The following is a 19,770-nucleotide window of genomic DNA, read 5'->3' as shown; positions in this document are numbered from 1 at the left end:
ATGGAGATTTTTTTAGATTAGGGTAGATTGGGAACAGGAATTGGGGCTTACCATTTCTGTGGATGATTGGGGGCAGATTTTACAATTAGTTAATACTTCCTCTATTTGTGCTAAACATTCCCTAATTCAATTTAAAGTGGTTCATAGAGCACATATGTCCAAAGATAAGTTAGCGCGTTTTTACTTGCATATTAATCCTTTCTGTGATAGATGTTCGGGGCAGATAGCCTCTTTAACTCATATGTTTTGGTCTTGCTCTACTTTGGAAACTTTTTGGAGAGATATTTTCAATATTATTTCTAAGGTATTAAATATAGATATCTCTCCTCACCCTATTACTGCTATCTTTGGACTACCTAAAATTTCTAGTAATCTTTCCCCTTCAGCCCGTAGAATGATTGCATTTCTTACTTTAATGGCGAAAAGATGTATTTTACAACATTGGAAAGAGCTTAATGCTCCAACTACCTTTTTTTTGGTTCTCTCAGACGATTTTATGTTTGAATTTGGAGAAAATTAGAAGTAACCTTTATGATTCTTCATTTAAATTTGAACAGATTTGGGGACCTTTTATTCGATATTTTCATTTAATGTAATATTTACCCTTGTTTTTTTTTCACTGTTTTTAATGGAGGTCGGGATTGAGGACGTGATTTTAAGTTTAACTCTGTTTGGTTTCAAGTTAGCCCATTGCTTTGCTTTGCTTTTAGTTAGCTGCACGGTGGGTTTTTTTTTGGGGTTTTTTTTTTCTTTTTTTTCCATTGATATATATAAAATTTAGTATACTATTATGTTATCTTGGTTTCTAATGCTTAAATTACATTGTTTGTAGTATTTTCTTTTTGGTATTGATATCTTTTGGAATTTTATTATACTTTAACATTGTATTAATGTTTATATGGCTTACCTTTTTTGTATACTTAATAAAAAGATTTAAAAAGAAAGAAAGATTTTCTTGGAAATAGTGTTGACAAATAGCTGGTTAGATTTTTTATTCTGATGGCTGAAAATTTATGGATATTGGGTGAGGAGGAGGTTGATTTTGGATCGTATGTATTATAAGGTTGATTTGTTGTAATCATCAGCCTTTTGTTCATTTTGGCAGAACATCTTTCCTTGAAGCTCATTTGTCGTCTATCAAGTTCAATTTAATTGCCATTCAACCATACACATATAGAGCTAAACAAAACATTATTCTTCTGGAGAACACAGTACATAAAATCACACACAGCAGATATAGTTACGATCCAGCAAGTAACCCAAAGAAGCTGCTGTAACTTGGTGTGCTCCCACTTCAAAAACAATATAACTTTCCACCTGGCTAAATTTGGTTATGTAGATGGCCACTAGTAACTTAAATAGTTCAGTGGGAGCGGTCATTGATGCTGTCAAATATCATTCTTCCTGCACCTTTCCAGCTGTTCAGTATTCTGTGTCTATCCATCCGGTGTTTCTGATCCAATAGCTCACTCTGTCATTTTTAAAGAACCCTTTATGGCCCTAATCCTTTTGCTTTACCAGTGATGACAAATGTTAGCATGCAAGGAAGAAAAATGGTCTCAAATAAGCAACTCATTTGAGACCTCAAACATGAGGAAATCTGCAGATGCTGGAAATTCAAGCAACACACACAAAATGCTGGTGGAACGCAGCAGGCCAGGCAGCATCTCTAGGAAGAGGTACAGTCGACGTTTTGGGCCAAGACCCTTCGTCAGGACTAACTGAAAGAAGAGATAGTAAGAGATTTGAGAGGGGGAAGGGGAGATCGGAACTGATAGGAGAAGACAGGAGGGGGAAGGGATGGAGCTAAGAGCTGGAAAGTTGATTGGCAAAAGGAATGCAAGGCTGGAGAAGGGACATGGAGACCTAGCGACAAGGATGCAGCCTCTGAACCAGGTTGCCATTAATGCATCAGTGTTAAATCGAATCCTTTTTGCCTTTGATTGCAGTAACACAGATCAAACAATAAATCATATACTGCCCTTGACACATTGGAGGAGTTCATCTCAAAGATATTTCCATCTCTGAAAAGGGCTGTATGGTGGCTTTTGCTTCTTTCACACCAATTTATAAATATTGCTTCAACCCTGCACAAGGAGATGATGAGGGATTGATGTCATTTCTTGAAGATTAATATCATACACTTCACTCTTTTGCTTTCCAAATCTCCCAGCACCTCCAACGTACAAAGAACATTGCAACATGACATTTATAGCTCAGTTTGCTACCAACGATGACTGCTAATATATTTTAAAAATGCTTAACTATATTTGTGATTGTACAGTATCAGTGTGTTTGTTCTGTATTTTCAGGTTGTGGTGAAGTTTATTCGAAAGGACAAGATCGTTGAGGACTGCTGGGTTGATGACGTGGACCTAGGCAGAGTGAGTCAGGAAATTGCAATTCTAGCAAGACTCAACCATCCCAACATAATTAAGGTCAGTGTTTTTTTTCCATTAGCCCTTTTAACATTTCACTGTTTTGGCTTGGGGTGTCTTGTGCCAAGTTCTGACTGGTAAGTATCAATATGCAAACACCTTTAATTAAATCCAGATAGACGAGCGAGGGTCCCTTCTGGTGAAAGATGCTAATGATGCCATATTCCTTGCATCCTCCTTTATGAAAATAGGTGGTGATCTCTTTGTTTCTGTGATATTTTGCAGCTGCTTAAAGTTATGTGCATGTATTGAACAGCCAAGCCGCTCTTCTTTCCCGTGACCAAGTGCTCATGTGATATTTGTTATTGTAAGCACAGTGTTCTTGTGTTACTTGAACGTGGGTCACAGTGTGCAAAATGATTTCTTTCGATGTTTCTTAGTGGAATTAACACAAGAGTTGCAAATTCAATTATGTTTCTTTATAATCTCTGCAGGTACTTGATGTGTTTGAGAACCTGAATTTTTTTCAACTAGTGATGGAGAAACATGGAACTGGTCTGGACCTCTTTGAATTCATTGACCAGCAGCCAGACTTGGATGAACCCTTATCCAGCTTCATATTCAGACAGGTAATGAGAAAAAAATGTTAGATGACCAGCATTACAGTTCTACATATTTTTACCAAATGTATATTAATAGAAATCACAATTTCTGTTGTCCTGCTGCCCAATTTAGTCTGCAAGGGCAACCAGATAGCTGCAAAATCGAGATAAGGGAGCACATTGATCCAAGATTGAAATCTTTGTACTGGCCTTGTGTTACAGCACTATGATAAGGGTTGTCTATATGACAATGTTCCAATGCTTAACTGCTGTGGAATCAATTCAGCCTAAGCCAATGAACTTCACTGTGGTACATCCTCACTGGAATAAGCACCTGCAGAAATTGGAGAACTTTGTGTAACTTTGAGCTTAGCATAGCCTTTAGGGTAACTAAACAGCTTTTTGCCAAGACAGAAAATTAAGGAACCTGAAGGTTTAGACTCTCTCTGTACCCAAGTCCACTGGCGAAATGGGTCTATGTTACAATACCTGAGATCTGCAATCATGGGAAAAGGTAATCGGTGGATAAGATATCAATGTGTAAGATGGTGCCGATAAGTGACAACTCTGTATGCTGCTCCAATGGGAATCGTCAGATATTCCAGTTTACAACTACTACAGCCCAAATGAACAATCACAGCCATGGGTTCTGCAGTAAGCAACTTTGTTTTATGACGTTTAAAAAAAAAACTATCGATCCTCAAAATCAGCAGACCCTGGATGGCAAACTCGGGTCATGTGTGCAATTCCCCGTTAAGAAAACAGAGGGCGAGTTGTGCTACAAGTATGATTGAAATGCAGAGGCCGTAGACCTCCCCCCAGCTCCTGACTACCCTGCTGGCTAATGTATAGTCTCTGGAAAATAAAATTGAAGACCTCAGAACAAGATTGCAGTATCTGCGGGACATCAGGGACTGCTGTGTGCTTTGCTCCACAGAACGTGTGGCTCACTCCCATCATTTTTGGACACAGTGCTGCACTTTGAGGGTTTCACTGCAAAGACAGGACATCTGAATTTTCTAAAGGTAGAGTGGGGTATGCTTAAGATCAACTCATCATGGTACACAGACAAGGTGTTTCTGTCTCTGCTCACCCGACCTGGAATATCCTGCAGTTAAGTGTCATCTGCTTTATCTGCTGAGGGAGTTTTCCAGTCATCCTGGTAGTAATGTACATTCCACCTCTGGCCAATGGCAGGTAGGCACTGAAGAGATGAGCACTGTGATCAGCAGTCATGAAACAGCACACCCTGATGCCTTCCCTGTAATTGCAGGGGATTTCAACCAGGCCAGCCTGATGTCTCTGAATAACAACCACCAACATAACACCTGTGGAACCTGAGGAGCCAACACACTTGAGTGCTGTTGTACTACCATTTTAAAAACACTTACCATGCTATCTCTGGCTGTATTTCTACTCCCAGTGTACAGGCAGAGACTAAAGACCACAACGCCAGTGGTGAGGACCAAGAAGATGATGTGGTCAGTCTGAATTAAAAACGCCACCATTGTCACCGACTTTATCAAGACCTGTGTGGATGAGCCTTCAAGAACATAATTAGATACGCCCAAACAAAAAGCCATGAATGAACCAGGAGGTTTATAATCAGCTGAGGGTGAGATCTGTGGTATTGAAGACTGGTGATCCAGAACAGTACAAGTAATCCAGGTATGACCTCTGGAAGGATATTTTAAGAGTGAAAAACAATTCCACTTGAAGTTGGAGATGGATTCGGCAGTGACAGGGTTTGCAGGACATTACTTCCTACAAAATGAAACCTAACAAATGGCTGAGAAGCTTCACTCCCAGATGCGTTCAACACCTTTTATGCACTTTGAAAGGGAGAATAAAACTATACTTGTGCGAATCCCTGCAGCATCTGGTGACCCTGATGTCAGAACACCTTTTAAGAGGGTGAAACCTTGCAAACCAGGCGTCAGGCCCTGATGGTGTACCTGGCCGGGCTCTTGAACACTTCTGCCAGTTGGTTAGCACAGGTTTTTAAGGACATTAATCTCTGCTGCGGTCAGAGGCTCCCACCTGCTTCAAAAAGGCGACAATCATATCAGTGTCCAAGAAGAGCAGATTGACCTGTCTATGTTGCACTCGCTTATACTGTGATGAAGTATTTTGAGAGATTGGTCGTGACCAGAATCAACTCCCGCCTAAGCAAAGAGCTGGACCCGCTGCAACTTGCCTGTTACCACGATAGATCTACAGCAGATGCAATCTCATTGGCTTTCCACTCTGCCTTTGATCACCTGGACAATAACAATACCCATGTCAGACTGCTGTTTATTCATTGCAGCTCAGCGTTCAACATCATCATACCCTCAGCACTAATCAACAACCTCCAAAACCTGGGCCTCTGCAACTGGATCCTTGACTTCCTCATTGAAAGACCACAGTCAGTGCAGATTGGAAATAACATCTCGCTGACAATCAACACAGGTGCACCTCAAGGCTGCATGCTTAGCCCACTGCTCTACTCTCTTTGCACCCACGGCTGTATGTCTAGGCACAGCTCTAAAATAATCTATAAATTTACCGTGAGCCAAGCATGGGCAGAATTTCGGGTGGTGATGAGGTGTGAGACAGATCAGCTGGTTGAGTGGTGTTGCAACAGCAACCTTGCACTCGATGTCAATAAGATCAAGGAATTGATTGTGGACTTCCATCAGGGAAGACATAATTCGTTTTTTCTCTTTCTACACTAGTTTTAAATTGTTCAAGTTATTAAAATTTGATTTCTGGGATTTCGATATCACTACATTAATTGCCCATCTCTAATTACCCTTAAAAAGGTGATGGTGAGCCATCTTGAAGCTGCAATTGTTCTTCCATTGTGCAGTTGGGCAAGAAAGCCTAGATTTAGACTGATTGATGAAGGACGGGCTGTGTGATTCCAAGTCTGGTGGTATTTCCTTGAACCTGCTTCTCTGTGCCAACCAGTTGGCTGGAGTGTTTAAGGACATCTTCAACTTCTCACTGCTGCAGTCAGAAGTTTCTAGCTGCTTCAAAAGCATATCAATCATTATCAACGCCCCAATTCTGATTTGATGGAGGCAGACGTGAGAGCACGGAGGAACATCTGGTGAAACTTCTGAAATGCCTGTTTTGCTGCTGCTGCTACTGTGTGATCTGAAATCTCTGGAGGGGAAGGCCCTGAATCCTCGGCTTTGCCTGTTGATTGGCGGCCGGGGCCGGGGTCGAAGCGCTCAGCAGAGATGGTGCTCGATGTCAGAGGGCTGGTCGGAGGCTCGAAGTTTTTGGACGGACTCTGAGTCGGACTGTGGTCGGGTGCTTCCAGGATGCTGCATCGGCAAGTTTGTGGCACTGGAAGCTCATGGCAGGGAGAGTTTCTCCCTTCTACCATCTGCATGAGATGTTGGGGCTATCGAGACTTTGAGACTTTTTTTTTTAACCATGCCCATGGTCTGCTCTTATCAAATTACGGTATTGCTTTGCACTGTTGTAACTATATGTTATAATTATGTGGTTTTTGTCAGTCTTAGTCTTGGTCTGTCTTGTGTTTCTGTGATATCATACTGGAGGAACTTCGTATCATTTTTTTAATGCATGCATTTCTAAATTACAATAAATGAGGACTGAGTGTCGTCATAATCTAATCTAATCTAATCCAAGAAGGGCAGGCTGAATGACTATTGCCTGGTGGCACTCACATCTACTGTGATGAAATATTATCAGAAGTTGGCCATGGCTAGAATTAACTTGTGCCTCAGTATGGATCTAGATCTGCTGAAATTTGCCTATAGCCAAAGCAAATTTACAGTGGACACAATCTCACTGGCTCTTCACTCAGCTTGGAGCACCTAGACAACAGCAATGATTTGTCAGACTGCTTTATTTTCAACACTGTCATCCCCTCACTAGTAATCAACGAGCCTCAAAACCTGAGTTTCTGTACCTGCTGCAACTTTATCTCACTGGGAGACCGCAATCAGTGTGGATTGGTAATAAAATCTCCTCACTAATAGCATAGGTGCACCTCAAGGATGTGTGTTTAGCCTACTGCTCTGCTCTCTCTACACTAATGACTGTGTGGCTAGACTCATCAGATGTCATCTATAAATTTGCCAATAACACAACAGTTGTTTGCAGATTCTCTGATGGCAATGAGGTGGTGTACAGGGGTGAGATGGAGCAGTTGGTCGAGTGATGTCACAATAATAACTTTGCACTAAGTGTCAACAGGACCAAGGAATTGATTGTGGACTTCTGGAAAGGAAGTCAGGAGAACACACTCACTGAGAGGTCAGTGGTGGATAGTGTGAGCAGCTTCAAGTTCATGGGCATCAACATCTGAGGATCTATCCTGGGGCCAAAACGTTGATGCAATCATGAAGAAGGCATGCCAGCCTGCTATACGTCATTGGCAGTTTGAGGATATTTGGTATGTCACTAAAGACTTTATCATAGAGAGCATTCTGACTGGTTGGATTACTGCCTGGTATGAATGCTCCAATACACAGTATCACAAGAGGCTGCAAAGAGTTATAGCAACATAGTGCTGGAACTAATTCAGCAACTATGGAAAAGTGTAGTCGATGTTTTGGGCAGAGACCCTTCAGCAGAACCAGATGCTGCCTGGCCTGCTGAGTTCCTCCAACATCTTGTGCATGTTGCTTGGATTTTTGCAAGCAACATGTAGATTTTTCTCTTGTTTGTAAAGAGTTGGAGACTCAGCAAACTCCATCACGGACGTAACCCTCCCCACCATTAAAGAAGTCTTCAAAAGGAAGTGCTTCAAGAAGGCAGCATTCATTAAGGACCCTCACCATCCTGGACATGTCTTCAACTCATTACTACCATTAGGGAGTAAGTACAGGAGCCTGAAGGTCCACATTCAGCATTTTAGGAACAGCTTCTTCCCTTCCACCATTAGATTACTGAATGGTCGGATGAACCCGTAAACATTACCCTTCTATCCCTCTTTTGCACAATTTATTTGTTTTACTTATAGTAATTTTTATGTTGTGCACTGCACTGCTGCCATAAAACAAATTTTATGACATATGTCAGTAATTTTTATTCTGATTCTCTTGTTCTGGTGGTAGAAGTCACAGGTTTTAGAGGAGCTGTCAGGATAGCCTGTTCTGCCACTCTATTTTTCTTTCATCCATGTGCCTATCCGAGAATCTATTAAGTACTTCTAATGTATCTGCTTCTACCACCATCACTGGCAGCATGTTCCACACACCCACTACTCAGTCACTGTAAACCTTAAAATTGTGTCCCTGAGTGGAAAGTGTCTGGCTGTCCACTCTATCTATTCCAAATCAACTTGTTCACCTCTATCAAGTCACCTTTCATTCCGCTTCACTCCAAAGAGAAAAACAGTAACTCGCTCAACTTGTCCTCATAAGCCACGGTCTCTAATCCAGACAGCATTCTAGTCGATCTCTGCACTGAGGGGACCAGAACTGAACATAATACTTCAAGTAGTTCAACCAGAGTTTTAGAGCCGCAGTATTAACTTGCAGTGCTTCAGCTCAATCTCCTGACTATTGAAGGCCAGCACACCATATGTCTCTTTAACCACTCCCTTGCTTTTGTGGCAACTTTGAGGGATCTAAGGACGTGGACTCCAAAATCCCTCTGTTCCTCTACAGTGCTGAGAGTCCTGCCATTAATCGTATACTCTGCCTTCAGGTTTGACCTTCCAGAGTGTATCACTTCACACTGTTCCAGACTAAACTCAATCTGGCACTTCTCAGTCCAGCTCTGCATCCTATCAATTTTTCTGTTGTAACCAACAACAACCTTGTACACCTTCTATAAAACACCGCCATCCTTCACATCATCTGCAAACTCACTACCTACCATTTCTCTTCCTCACTGTCATTTATAAAAATCATAAAGAGCTATTTAAGGTTATTCCGTTTAAAAAAAAACTTATGTAAATATCAATGTTTTCAATGTAATTTATGTATTCTTTCTAAAGCTTACTTTTTAATTGTGATTTCTCAATAGATAGGTATGGATTCTTTCCTATATTTTGATCAATTGCTTTGTTCTGCTTTTACACATGGCTAAGATGTGTGTGGGTCTGTATGTTGCAGATCGTGGCCGCTGTGGATTACCTGCACAGTAAGCGCATTCTCCATCGGGATATCAAGGATGAGAATGTCATTATTGATGAGAATTTCACCATTAAGCTTATAGACTTTGGCTCAGCTGTGAATTTGGAGCCTGGGAAAGTTTTTCGTACGTTTTATGGAACAATTGAATACTGCTCTCCAGAGGTGCTGATGGGAAACCCGTGAGTATTGAACTATGAAGGTCTTTTAAACTTCCTATCCTGCACCTTAATTTATGGTTCCTACCTATTTGCCTACTAAACTGCTTACTGCGAGGAGGATTTAGCCAATGAAATCTGCTGTTGACATTAATGCATCTCCATATTGGCTCAATAGACCTGCATTTTGTAAATGATTTTTCTTCTGTGGAAACTGCTTTTCCCACATATTTTTGATAAATGTGTATTGTGAAAGATTTAGAACACTGTTCTTCCTTCTACCTAGAGTTTCAGTTCCCACTATTTGCATCCTGAAATACTGGCTTATACTATATAACACATAACGGCATTCATAAATAACTTTTATTGATTATAGCTTTTTTTAATAAAATGTGCTCCTACCTAATTTAACATGCTAATGTTTATACATTCACTTCTGGGGCGCCAAACACGGATAACCTAAAATGGTTGAAAATGATGGAAATGATCAAAAATTCTCGTTTTAGCCTGCTATGGATGAGAACCATAACTATATCTAAGATGTGTATAGTCAGTGATGAAGTTATAATATGATTGAACAATATATCGCTGCTTAAAACGCAACAGGACTTGACTGTGGCCGGCATACTGCCCCTTTAAGAAGCTGCCGATGGAAGTGGGGTCATCATGCTGGTCTGATGATATGTTTTTTTTTGTTGTTTCTTTGTTTTTTAATGAATTTTTAAACTCCCAATACCACCTATCTTGCTGGCAATCATACAGTCTCCAGCAAATAAAATCGACAATGTTAGATCTGGGGTACTGTCAGAGAGGCATTAGGAACGCGGAACCTTGGTTAACCTCTTCCGTGCCAGACGCAGCAATCTGAATAGGTTCACAACACATCATCAAGATAGGTGGGTGAGTCTGTCAAAAGCAGAACTGGAGGTGTATGCCTCTTGTGTACTAATATGTTGGTGACACTCCAATATTGCTCAGCTGATCTGGAATACTTCACAGTTAAGTGCTGGCCATTTTAACTGCCGCAGGAGATTTCAGCAATCATTTTGGTGGCAGTGTACATTCCACCTCAGGCCAATGTCAAACAGGCTCTACACGATCTGAGCGATGTAATCAACAGGCATGAAACAGCATATCTTGAAGCCTTCCCCATCATTTGGGGGACTTTAACTAGGCCAGCGTGATAAAGTCAGTAAATGATTATTATCAACAAATCACCTGCAATACCAGAGGAAATAACACACTGGACCACTGTTACACTAAGATCAAGAGTGCCTACAGAGCAATCCCACACCCACTTTGGTAAGTCTGATCACCTGGATGTACTCCTGAGTATAGGCAGAGACTGAAGACTGCAGCACCAGCAGCGGGGACCAAGAAGGTCTGAACTAGGGAAGCACAGGAGTGCTTATAGGACTGCTTTGAATCAGTGGACTGAATTATATTCGGGGAGTCATCTGTGAGTCTGGATGAGTATGTCACAGTTGTCTTTGATTTCATTTAAACCCTGTGTGGATGAGTGTATGCCTACAACAACTTGCTGCATATTCCCAAACCTAAAGCCATGGATGAACCAGAAGGTTTGTAGTCTGCTGAGAGCTAGATCTGGTAACCCAGATCTGTATAAGGAAACCGGGTATGACTTGTGGAGGGCTATTTCAAGAGCCAAGAAACAATTCCGAGAGAGGTTAGAGATGACATCAAATGTACATCGACTCTGGCAGGGTTTGCAGGCCATTACTTCCTACAAAGCAAAACCCATGAATGGCAGTGATGCTTTGCCTCCAGATGAACTCAACACCTTTTATGCTCGCTTTGAAAGGGGGAATAAAACCACAGCTGTGAGGATCCCTGCAGCATATGATGACCCTGTGATCGGTCAGTGTCAGGCTGCCTTTCAAGAGGGTGAACCCTCGCAAGGCGGCAGGGCCCAGTGGAGCACCTGATATGGCTCTGGAAGCCTGTGGCAGCCAACTGGCGGGGGTATTCAGACATTTTCAATCTCATTGAAGTTCCCACCTGCTTCAAAAGGGCAACAATTATACCAGTGCCCAAAAAGAGCAGTGTAAGCTGTCTCAATGACTATCGTCCAGTAGCACTCACATCTACAGTGATGAAATGCTTTGAGAGGTTGGTCATAGCTGGACTCAACACCTGTCTCAGGAAGGACTTGCACCTACTGCAGTTAGCCTATCGCAACAATAGATGAACAGCAGACACAATCTCAGTGGCTTTCCATGTGGCCTTGAATCTCCTGGACGATGCAAATACACATGTCAGGATGCTGTTCATTGACTATAGCTCATCAATTAACATCATCATTCTTACAGTTCTGATCGAAAAGCTACAGAACCCAGGCCTCTGTACCTCTCTCTGTAACTGGTCCTCTTTCCTAACCAGAAGACCACAATCTGTGCAGATTGGAAATAACACCTCCACCTTGCTGACAGTCAACACTGGCACACCACAGCCCACTGCTCTACTCTGTCTACAACCATGACAGTGTGGCTAGGAATAGCTTAAATCCCATCAACCCTGAGGTTGCTGTTAAGGCAACCATTTGGCAAAGTTTCACATTGTTACAAAAGAGCATACAGGAGTGAGATATACCAGTTAGTGGAGTGGCGTCGCAGCAACCACCTTGCACTCAACGTTAGCAAGACCAAAGAGCTGATTGTGGGCTTCAGGAAGGGTAAGACAAGGGAACACAAACCAATGCTCAGAGGGACCAGGGTGGAGAGAGTGAGCAATTTCAAGTTTCTGGGTGTCAATATCTCTGAGGACCTAACCTGGATGTAATATATTGACGCAGCTATAAAGAAGGCAAGATGGCAGCTACATTTCATTAGGAGTTTGAGGAGATTTGGTTTGTCAACTAAAACACTACAACTTCTACAAATATACTGTGAAGAGCATTCTGTCTGACTGCATCACCATCTGGTATGGGCAGGGCTGGGGGGGTGTGGGGGTGCTGCTGCAGAAGATTGAAGTATGAAAGTTGGAGAAACTTGTAAAATTAGTCAGCTCCATCATGGGTACTTGTGCAGCACCAGTCTTATCATGTGTGACTAGTCGTCGCAGACTTTTGAGAAAATCAAATTACACTAGGTGCCAATAGGCCATCAGAAGGCTCTAGGTATCGAAAGGAAGCAGTGAATAGAAACCACACACTTCTGGAGATAACGTATTGGTTGTAAGAAAAAAGTGTACAAAATATTTACAATATGAACAATTCCAAATTCAAACATTCTATTTAGGTTTCAAATCTTGGATATCAAACCACAACAAATTCCTTTTTAATTAGAATCTGTGATATTCATTAGAGAAACCTTCGTAATTCCAATTTCTCTAACTAATTAAACTTGTACATCCAACCATATTAAATGCTCTGCATCATCACACATTTCGTTCCCGCGCTGGTGCTTCATCTTGGGTGGCTCACCATCAGGTTTCTTGGTGGTTGGAATGAAATTGTTGATCATCCACGGAAAGTCAATTCACAGACGTGCACAAAACTTGTCCAAATGCCTTGGTATGATTTCGCAGGACTAATTCGCGACTACACAGTAGGGATTTTGGACACTGGTCTCTGCTGATATTGTCTCATTAAAGCTGCTGCGTGTTAGAGCCGTAGCTTCAATAAATCTTTTATCTCTATTTGTCTCTCCTCCAGGGGTTTCACCCTGAGGGTTTCAAGTTAGTTAGGGTAAAGATGCTCACTACTAATTACACTCTTAATAGTTCATGTCTTCAACTTTTTTTTTGTAATTTATTTTTTATTGAAGTTCATCATCAAACAAACATTTCCAAAAGATGTATTTCAGATATTATACATATATATCATATAATCATATTTGCCACAAATCTCCACATAATATTTATCTGAGGTATACACCCATAGAAAAGAGGAAAGAAAGAACAAGCAAAAGGAGAAAACTATGTACAAGTAGGGAGTGATTTTTTTTTATATACAACATATTCATTGATTTGTGAGAATAAAATCAGGCCTATGAGGTGTTGTGTAGTTGAACCATTTTTCCCAGTATGAACCAAATTGTTCCAACTTATGATTAACAGATGCTGTTATCTTCTCCATTTTGTAAATGTCCATTGTAATTTCCATCCATGCATTTAAAGTTGGGCTCTCCTGTGATAACCATTTCCTGGTAAGAATCTTTTTACCAGCCACCAGCAGTATATTCATTAAATATTTATCTCTTTTCAACCATTTTTGAGGTACATACCCAAAATATATGGTCTTACTTTCTAATTTTTAAATATATTTCACATTTAAAAATGTCTTGTAGGGCATTGTGTATCCCACTCCAATAGTCTTTGATAACAAGGCAATCCCAGAAAATATGATAATAGTTTGCATTTTGATTTCCACAATTTCTCCAGCAAACAGGGAGGTTACTATAATAATGGGATTTCTGAGAGGGTGTAATAAAATATCTTATCAAGTTTTTCCATCCAAACTCCCTCCATTTCTGTGAACTGGTACACGTCCATTGATACCTCCATACTGTTGTCCATTCTTCCTCAGATATAATTATCCCTCCTTCCTTCTCCCATTTTGTTTTAATGTACGAAATTGAATGTGTTTTAAGATTTGACAAACCCTTATGCATGCTTGAAATGATTCTACTACCGTTGTCTGAATTATATGCTTTTCTAAATATCTCTATCAGACACGTACTTGCCTTGGTTACATTTTTAACCCTCCTATTAACTTACTGTCGCATCTGTAGATACCGATAAAGTCTTGTTTTTCTAATAAGTGTTTCTCTTTATGCATTTCAAAACTGAACAGTGTTCCTTCTTTCATTATATGTCTTCAACTTCTAATCGTTGCTGCGTTTCTCTCCTTGTCTGTCCTGTGTCCAGACTGCTCCACCCTCGCATTGCGTTGTTTTTTCTTTCAAAATCTCTTTTTTTAATCAGTAAACCTTGTTTTCATCCCTCCGCAGGTAGAACTTTCTAACATTACAACTTTTGGTTAGTACCCAAGACATCTTCAAGGAGTGGTGCCTTAGAAAGGTGGCGTCCTCCTTTAAGAACCCCCATCACTCAGGACGTGTCCTCTTCTCTTTGTTACTGTTGGGAAGGAGGTACAGAAGCCTGAAGGCACACAACACACTCAGTGATTCAGGAACAGCTTCTTCCCCTCTGCCATCCGATTCCTAAATGTACATTGAACCTATGAACAATACCTCCTATTTTTTTTATTTCTGCATTTGCGCTACTTATTTTAACTATTTTTATATATTTTTTAAAGATGCATGCACACCACAATTCTAATTTCTAAGTTGTCGGTGGAAAGCCTTAATTTATTCCTTTTATTCTTTTACTCAATGAATGTATCACAAATAGGTGGTATATTTCAGTGTTATTTTAATAGAAAATGTTAAAATATGTTAACCAGTTTGTTTTTCTACCAGTGTATCAAACAAAGTTCATGGCTAAACTAAACAGAAGAGGTTCTGGGGAAGGCCTACTAAAGATTAAGCAGACTGAGCCTATCCTGCTTAGAGTTTACAAATATGAGGGATGATCTCATTTACACTTATGCATCTTAATGGGGTAAATACAACATCTTTGCCCTAAATGAGATGTCTGGAATCAGGAATCATAAGTGTCAAAGTAAGGGGTTGGTCATTCAACTGTAATGAGGATAAGAATCTCCATTAAGAGATAATCACTATCAAAGGCAGAGGTTAGATGGGGTTTGGATATTGAGCAATGAAAGGGTATGGTGTTAATGGAGGAAGGTGATGCTGAGTTACGAGATCACCCTGATTTTTATGGTCCATCTCTTGTATTCTGGTTAATTCTACATATAAATACAGATGAGCACAGTTAACACAAGGGACATATTTGCTAGCAGAATACTTATTAAAAATCTTCATATATGCTTGTACCATGTAATTAATTACCTATGACAATAAATTCTCACTAAGTAAAATGAAAGCATACTTGGAAGAATTCCATGATATAGAAAATACGAGAGAAAAAGATAAGTACTTGCAATGTGCACTGCAAGTGAAGCTTTCATGTGATGAATTCTTTCATTGGATTGATGCATATTACTCCTGTGAGCTATAGTGTGTTGCCCATTGGCGAGCTGGGGTTTTTTCTACATTCAAATATCTCTAAACTTGAAGTAATAACAGTTTTCTCCCTGATAAATTAATCTCATGTTCTTTTTACCCGTGTCTAGGTATTCTGGATCTGAGTTGGAGATGTGGTCCCTGGGAGTGACCTTGTATACCCTGGTCTTCGCAGAGAATCCATTCAGTGATGTGGAAGAGACAGTAGCAGCTGTGCTAAGACCACCTTTCCAAGCCTCCAATGGTAAAATACTGTATATCTAAACATTTAAATGTCAAATGTACAACTAACACACCCATTTATAATTCAGAATGAAGATGCCAAAATCTGTTCTGACTGCTGATCCTGAGAGTAATGTAAGAAGTGTACACGTTGCAATAATGCTTTTTCATTTACAGTGGGAGAATGGAGGACCTATTGCTTTCTGGCCTGTCTTTCCTCCACTTCTTTTATTTACTTTCAGAGTCCTTGTATTTGGCATTCTGCTTTTAATTTATTTTTAATAGCATTTTTCTAATGCTTGGAAATGTTATTATTTACTGACGACCTTTCAACAATAATTCTGTTGTGCCAATTTAAATTGATTCATTCAATCAGTAGTTGTTTACGAACAGAAATCAACCCCAAACTTCGTGCTTCTCCCCCCCGACTATGTTTAATCATATTTTTCTTGTTGCTATTCCATTTTCCCTTTTCCATTGTCCATGTGTACTTAGTACCACAGCCTTGACAAGTACTATAAAAACTGACATTACCTACTGATCAGTTTCTCTTGATTATTTTATGTAGTAAAATTTGATGTGGTATTAAGAATAACATCACACTTTCACACCATCCTAATCATTTTTCCTCATTGATCTTTCAAAGGAAACTTCAGCCTCTGTTCTCTGTTGCATTTCTTCAGTTCTTCACACAATCTCTTATTCATTAGATGTACAAATATTTCCTCTCGTACTTTTTCCTTGCATTTTCACAGTTGCATGTTTCATCCTCATAAAAGACAGAATCAATTATCATAAAACCACATACCCCTGAGCTACTAGTTCGAGCCTCAGCTGAGGCAGCGTGTTGTGTCCTTGAGCAAGACACTTAACCACACACTGCTCTGCAACGACACCGGTGCCAAGCTGTATCGGCCCTAGTGCCTTCCCCTTGGACAACATTGGTGGCATGGAGAGTGGAGACTTGCAGCATGGGCAGCTGCTGGTCTTCCATACAACCTTGCCCAGGCCTGTGCCCTGAAAACCTTCCAAGGCACAAATCCATGGTCTCACGAGACTAACGGATGCCTATTTATTTATTTATTACTTGGAAGTAACACTGAAGGAGATCTTGCAGTATTTAAAACTGACCAATAGAGCATCAGGTATGACTACCACCCAGTGGCTCTGACATCTACCATCAGCAAGTGCTTTGAGAGGCACATATCTTACATTCGGTCTACAGAAAACCTCAACCCGCTACAATTTGCCTACTACCAAAACAAGTCTATGGCAGGCAACATCTCACTGGCCTTACACTCATCTCTCGAGCATCTGGAGAGTAAAGATGCCAATTATTAGACTGTTGTTTATTGACTAGAGCTCAATCTTCAATACTATACTTCTAATCACACTCATCTCCAAACACCTAAGCCTGAGACTCAACACCTCCCTTTGCAACTCAATCCTTGACTTCCTGACCAACAGACCACCATCAGTAAGGATAGGCAACAACACCTCCACCACAATTATTCTCAATACTAGTGCCCACAACACTAGTATCCTCAATCCATTACTCCCCATGTACCCACTACAGTGTGATCAAATTCTGCACTAACTCCATCGCAGTTCATACTACTGTAGTGGGCCATATCTCAAATAAAGATGAGTCTGATTTCAGGAAGGAGGTAGAGAGTCTAATGACGTGGTGTCATGACAATGTCAGCAAACCAGAAGAGCTGGTCATTGACTACAGGATGAGGTGTGGTGCATTATTTATATCAATGGTCCTTGGGTTAAGAGAGAACATCAATAGCCTGTCCAGTCCAACCGCATAGAAGACACAGCCGAGAAAGCTCTACATCCTCAAGAGGCTAAAGAAATTTGCCATGTCCTCTTTGACCCTTACCAATTTTTAATGCTACACCAGAGAAAGCATCCTGTCCAGACTTATTATGACTTGGTATGGCAACTGCTTTGCCATGACCACGAGAAACTTGGGTGTTGTGGACACTGCTCAGCACATCACAAAACCAACCTTCCATCTGTGGACTCTGTCTACGCTTCTCATTATTACAGTAATACAGCCAGCATCATCAAAGATCCCACCCACCCCGGACATTTTATTTTTCTCCCCATTCCAATCAAGCAGAAGATACAAAAGCCTAAAAGCACGTACCATCGGCCTCAAGGACAGCTTTGATCCTACAATAAGGCTATTGAGAGTGACATAGTTAATTCAGAAACAAAGGTTCTGAACTTAAAGAGGGGTAACTTTGAAGGTATGAGACGTGAATTAGCTAAGATAGACTGGCAAATGACACATAAAGGATTGACGGTGGATATGCAATGGCAAGCATTTAAAGGTTGCATGGATGAACTACAACAATTGTTCATCCCAGTTTGGCAAAAGAATAAATCAAGGAAGGTAGTGCACCCGTGGCTGACAAGAGAAATTAGGGATAGTATCAATTCCAAAGAAGAAGCATACAAATTAGCCAGAGAAAGTGGCTCACCTGACGACTGGGAGAAATTCAGAGTTCAGCAGAGGAGGACAAAGGGCTTAATTAGGAAGGGGAAAAAAGATTATGAGAGAAAACTGGCAGGGAACATAAAAACGGACTGTAAAAGCTTTCATAGGTATGTAAAAAGGAAAAGACTGGTAAAGACAAATGTAGGTCCCCTGCAGACAGAAACAGGTGAATTGATTATGGGGAGCAAGGACATGGCAGACCAATTGAATAATTACTTTGGTTCTGTCTTCACTAAGGAGGACATAAATAATCTTCCAGAAATAGTAGGGGACAGAGGGTCTAGTGAGATGGAGGAACTGAGCGAAATACATGTTAGTAGGGAAGTGGTGTTAGGTAAATTGAAGGGATTGAAGGCAGATAAATCCCCAGGGCCAGATGGTCTGCATCCGAGAGTGCTTAAGAAAGTAGCCCAAGAAATAGTGAATGCATTAGTGATAATTTTTCAAAACTCGTTAGATTCTGGACTAGTTCCTGAGGATTGGAGGGTGGCGAATGTAACTCCATTTTTTAAAAAAGGAGGGAGAGAGAAACCGGGGAATTATAGACCGGTTAGCCTAACGTCGGTGGTGGGGAAACTGCTGGAGTCAGTTATCAAGGATGTGATAACAGCACATTTGGAAAGCGGTGAAATGATCGGACAAAGTCAGCATGGATTTGTGAAAGGAAAATCATGCCTGACGAATCTCATAGAATTTTTTGAGGATGTAACTAGTAGAGTGGATAGGGGAGAACCAGTGGATGTGGTATATTTGGATTTTCATAAGGCTTTTGACAAGGTCCCACACGGGAGATTAGTGTGCAAACTTAAAGCACACGGTATTGGGGGTAAGGTATTGGTGTGGGTGGAGAATTGGTTAGCAGACAGGAAGCAAAGAGTGGGAATAAACGGGAACTTTTCAGAATGGCAGGCGGTGACTAGTGGGGTATCGCAAGGCTCAGTGCTGGGACCCCAGTTGTTTACAATATATATTAATGACTTGGATGAGGGAATTAAATGCAGCATCTCCAAGTTTGCGGATGACACGAAGCTGGGTGGCAGTGTTGGCTGTGAGGAGGATGCTAAGAGGATGCAGGGTGACTTGGATAGGTTGGGTGAGTGGACAAATTCATGGCAGATGCAATTTAATGTGGATAAATGTGAAGTTATCCACTTTGGTGGCAAAAATAGGAAAACAGTTTATTATCTGAATGGTGGCCAATTAGGAAAAGGGGAGGTGCAACGAGACCTGGGTGTCATTATACACCAGTCATTGAAAGTGGGCATGCAGGTACAGCAGGCGGTGAAAAAGGCGAATGGTATGCTGGCATTTATAGTGAGAGAATTCGAGTACAGGAGCAGGGAGGTACTACTGCAGTTGTACAAGGCCTTGGTGAGACCACACCTGGAGTATTGTGTGCAGTTTTGGTCCCCTAATCTGAGGAAAGACATCCTTGCCATAGAGGGAGTACAAAGAAGGTTCACCAGATTGATTCCTGGGATGGCAGGACTTTCATATGAAGAAAGCAGGAAGATTGTTCCCGATGTTGGGGAAGTCCAGAACGAGGGGCCACAGTTTGAGGATAGAGGGGAAGCCTTTTAGGACTGAGATTAGGAAAAACTTCTTCACACAGAGAGTGGTGAATCTGTGGAATTCTCTGCCACGGGAAACAGTTGAGGCTGGTTCATTGGCTATATTTAAGAGGGAG

At 41.0% G+C, this 19,770-nt stretch overlaps 1 protein-coding gene across 4 annotated transcripts in view; it reads left to right on the top strand.

Annotated features, from left to right (window-relative positions):
• The window catches only part of pask (PAS domain containing serine/threonine kinase), a 75,093-nt gene that overhangs the window by 48,115 nt on the left and 7,208 nt on the right, over positions 1-19,770 (top strand). For all 4 annotated transcript variants that reach the window (XM_063046209.1, XM_063046208.1, XM_063046211.1 and 1 more), the window contains exons 15-18: positions 2,313-2,438; positions 2,873-3,007; positions 9,064-9,263; positions 15,460-15,593. In XM_063046209.1, coding sequence (XP_062902279.1) covers positions 2,313-2,438; positions 2,873-3,007; positions 9,064-9,263; positions 15,460-15,593 — 595 coding nt within the window. The remainder of the gene's footprint in view (positions 1-2,312; positions 2,439-2,872; positions 3,008-9,063; positions 9,264-15,459; positions 15,594-19,770) is intronic.

The sequence above is a fragment of the Mobula hypostoma genome, chromosome 4 (genome assembly GCF_963921235.1).
Source record: "Mobula hypostoma chromosome 4, sMobHyp1.1, whole genome shotgun sequence".
NCBI lineage: Eukaryota > Metazoa > Chordata > Chondrichthyes > Myliobatiformes > Myliobatidae > Mobula > Mobula hypostoma.
The sequence above is the reverse complement of the archived record's forward strand: the minus strand, read 5'-3'. Positions and strand labels throughout refer to the sequence as shown.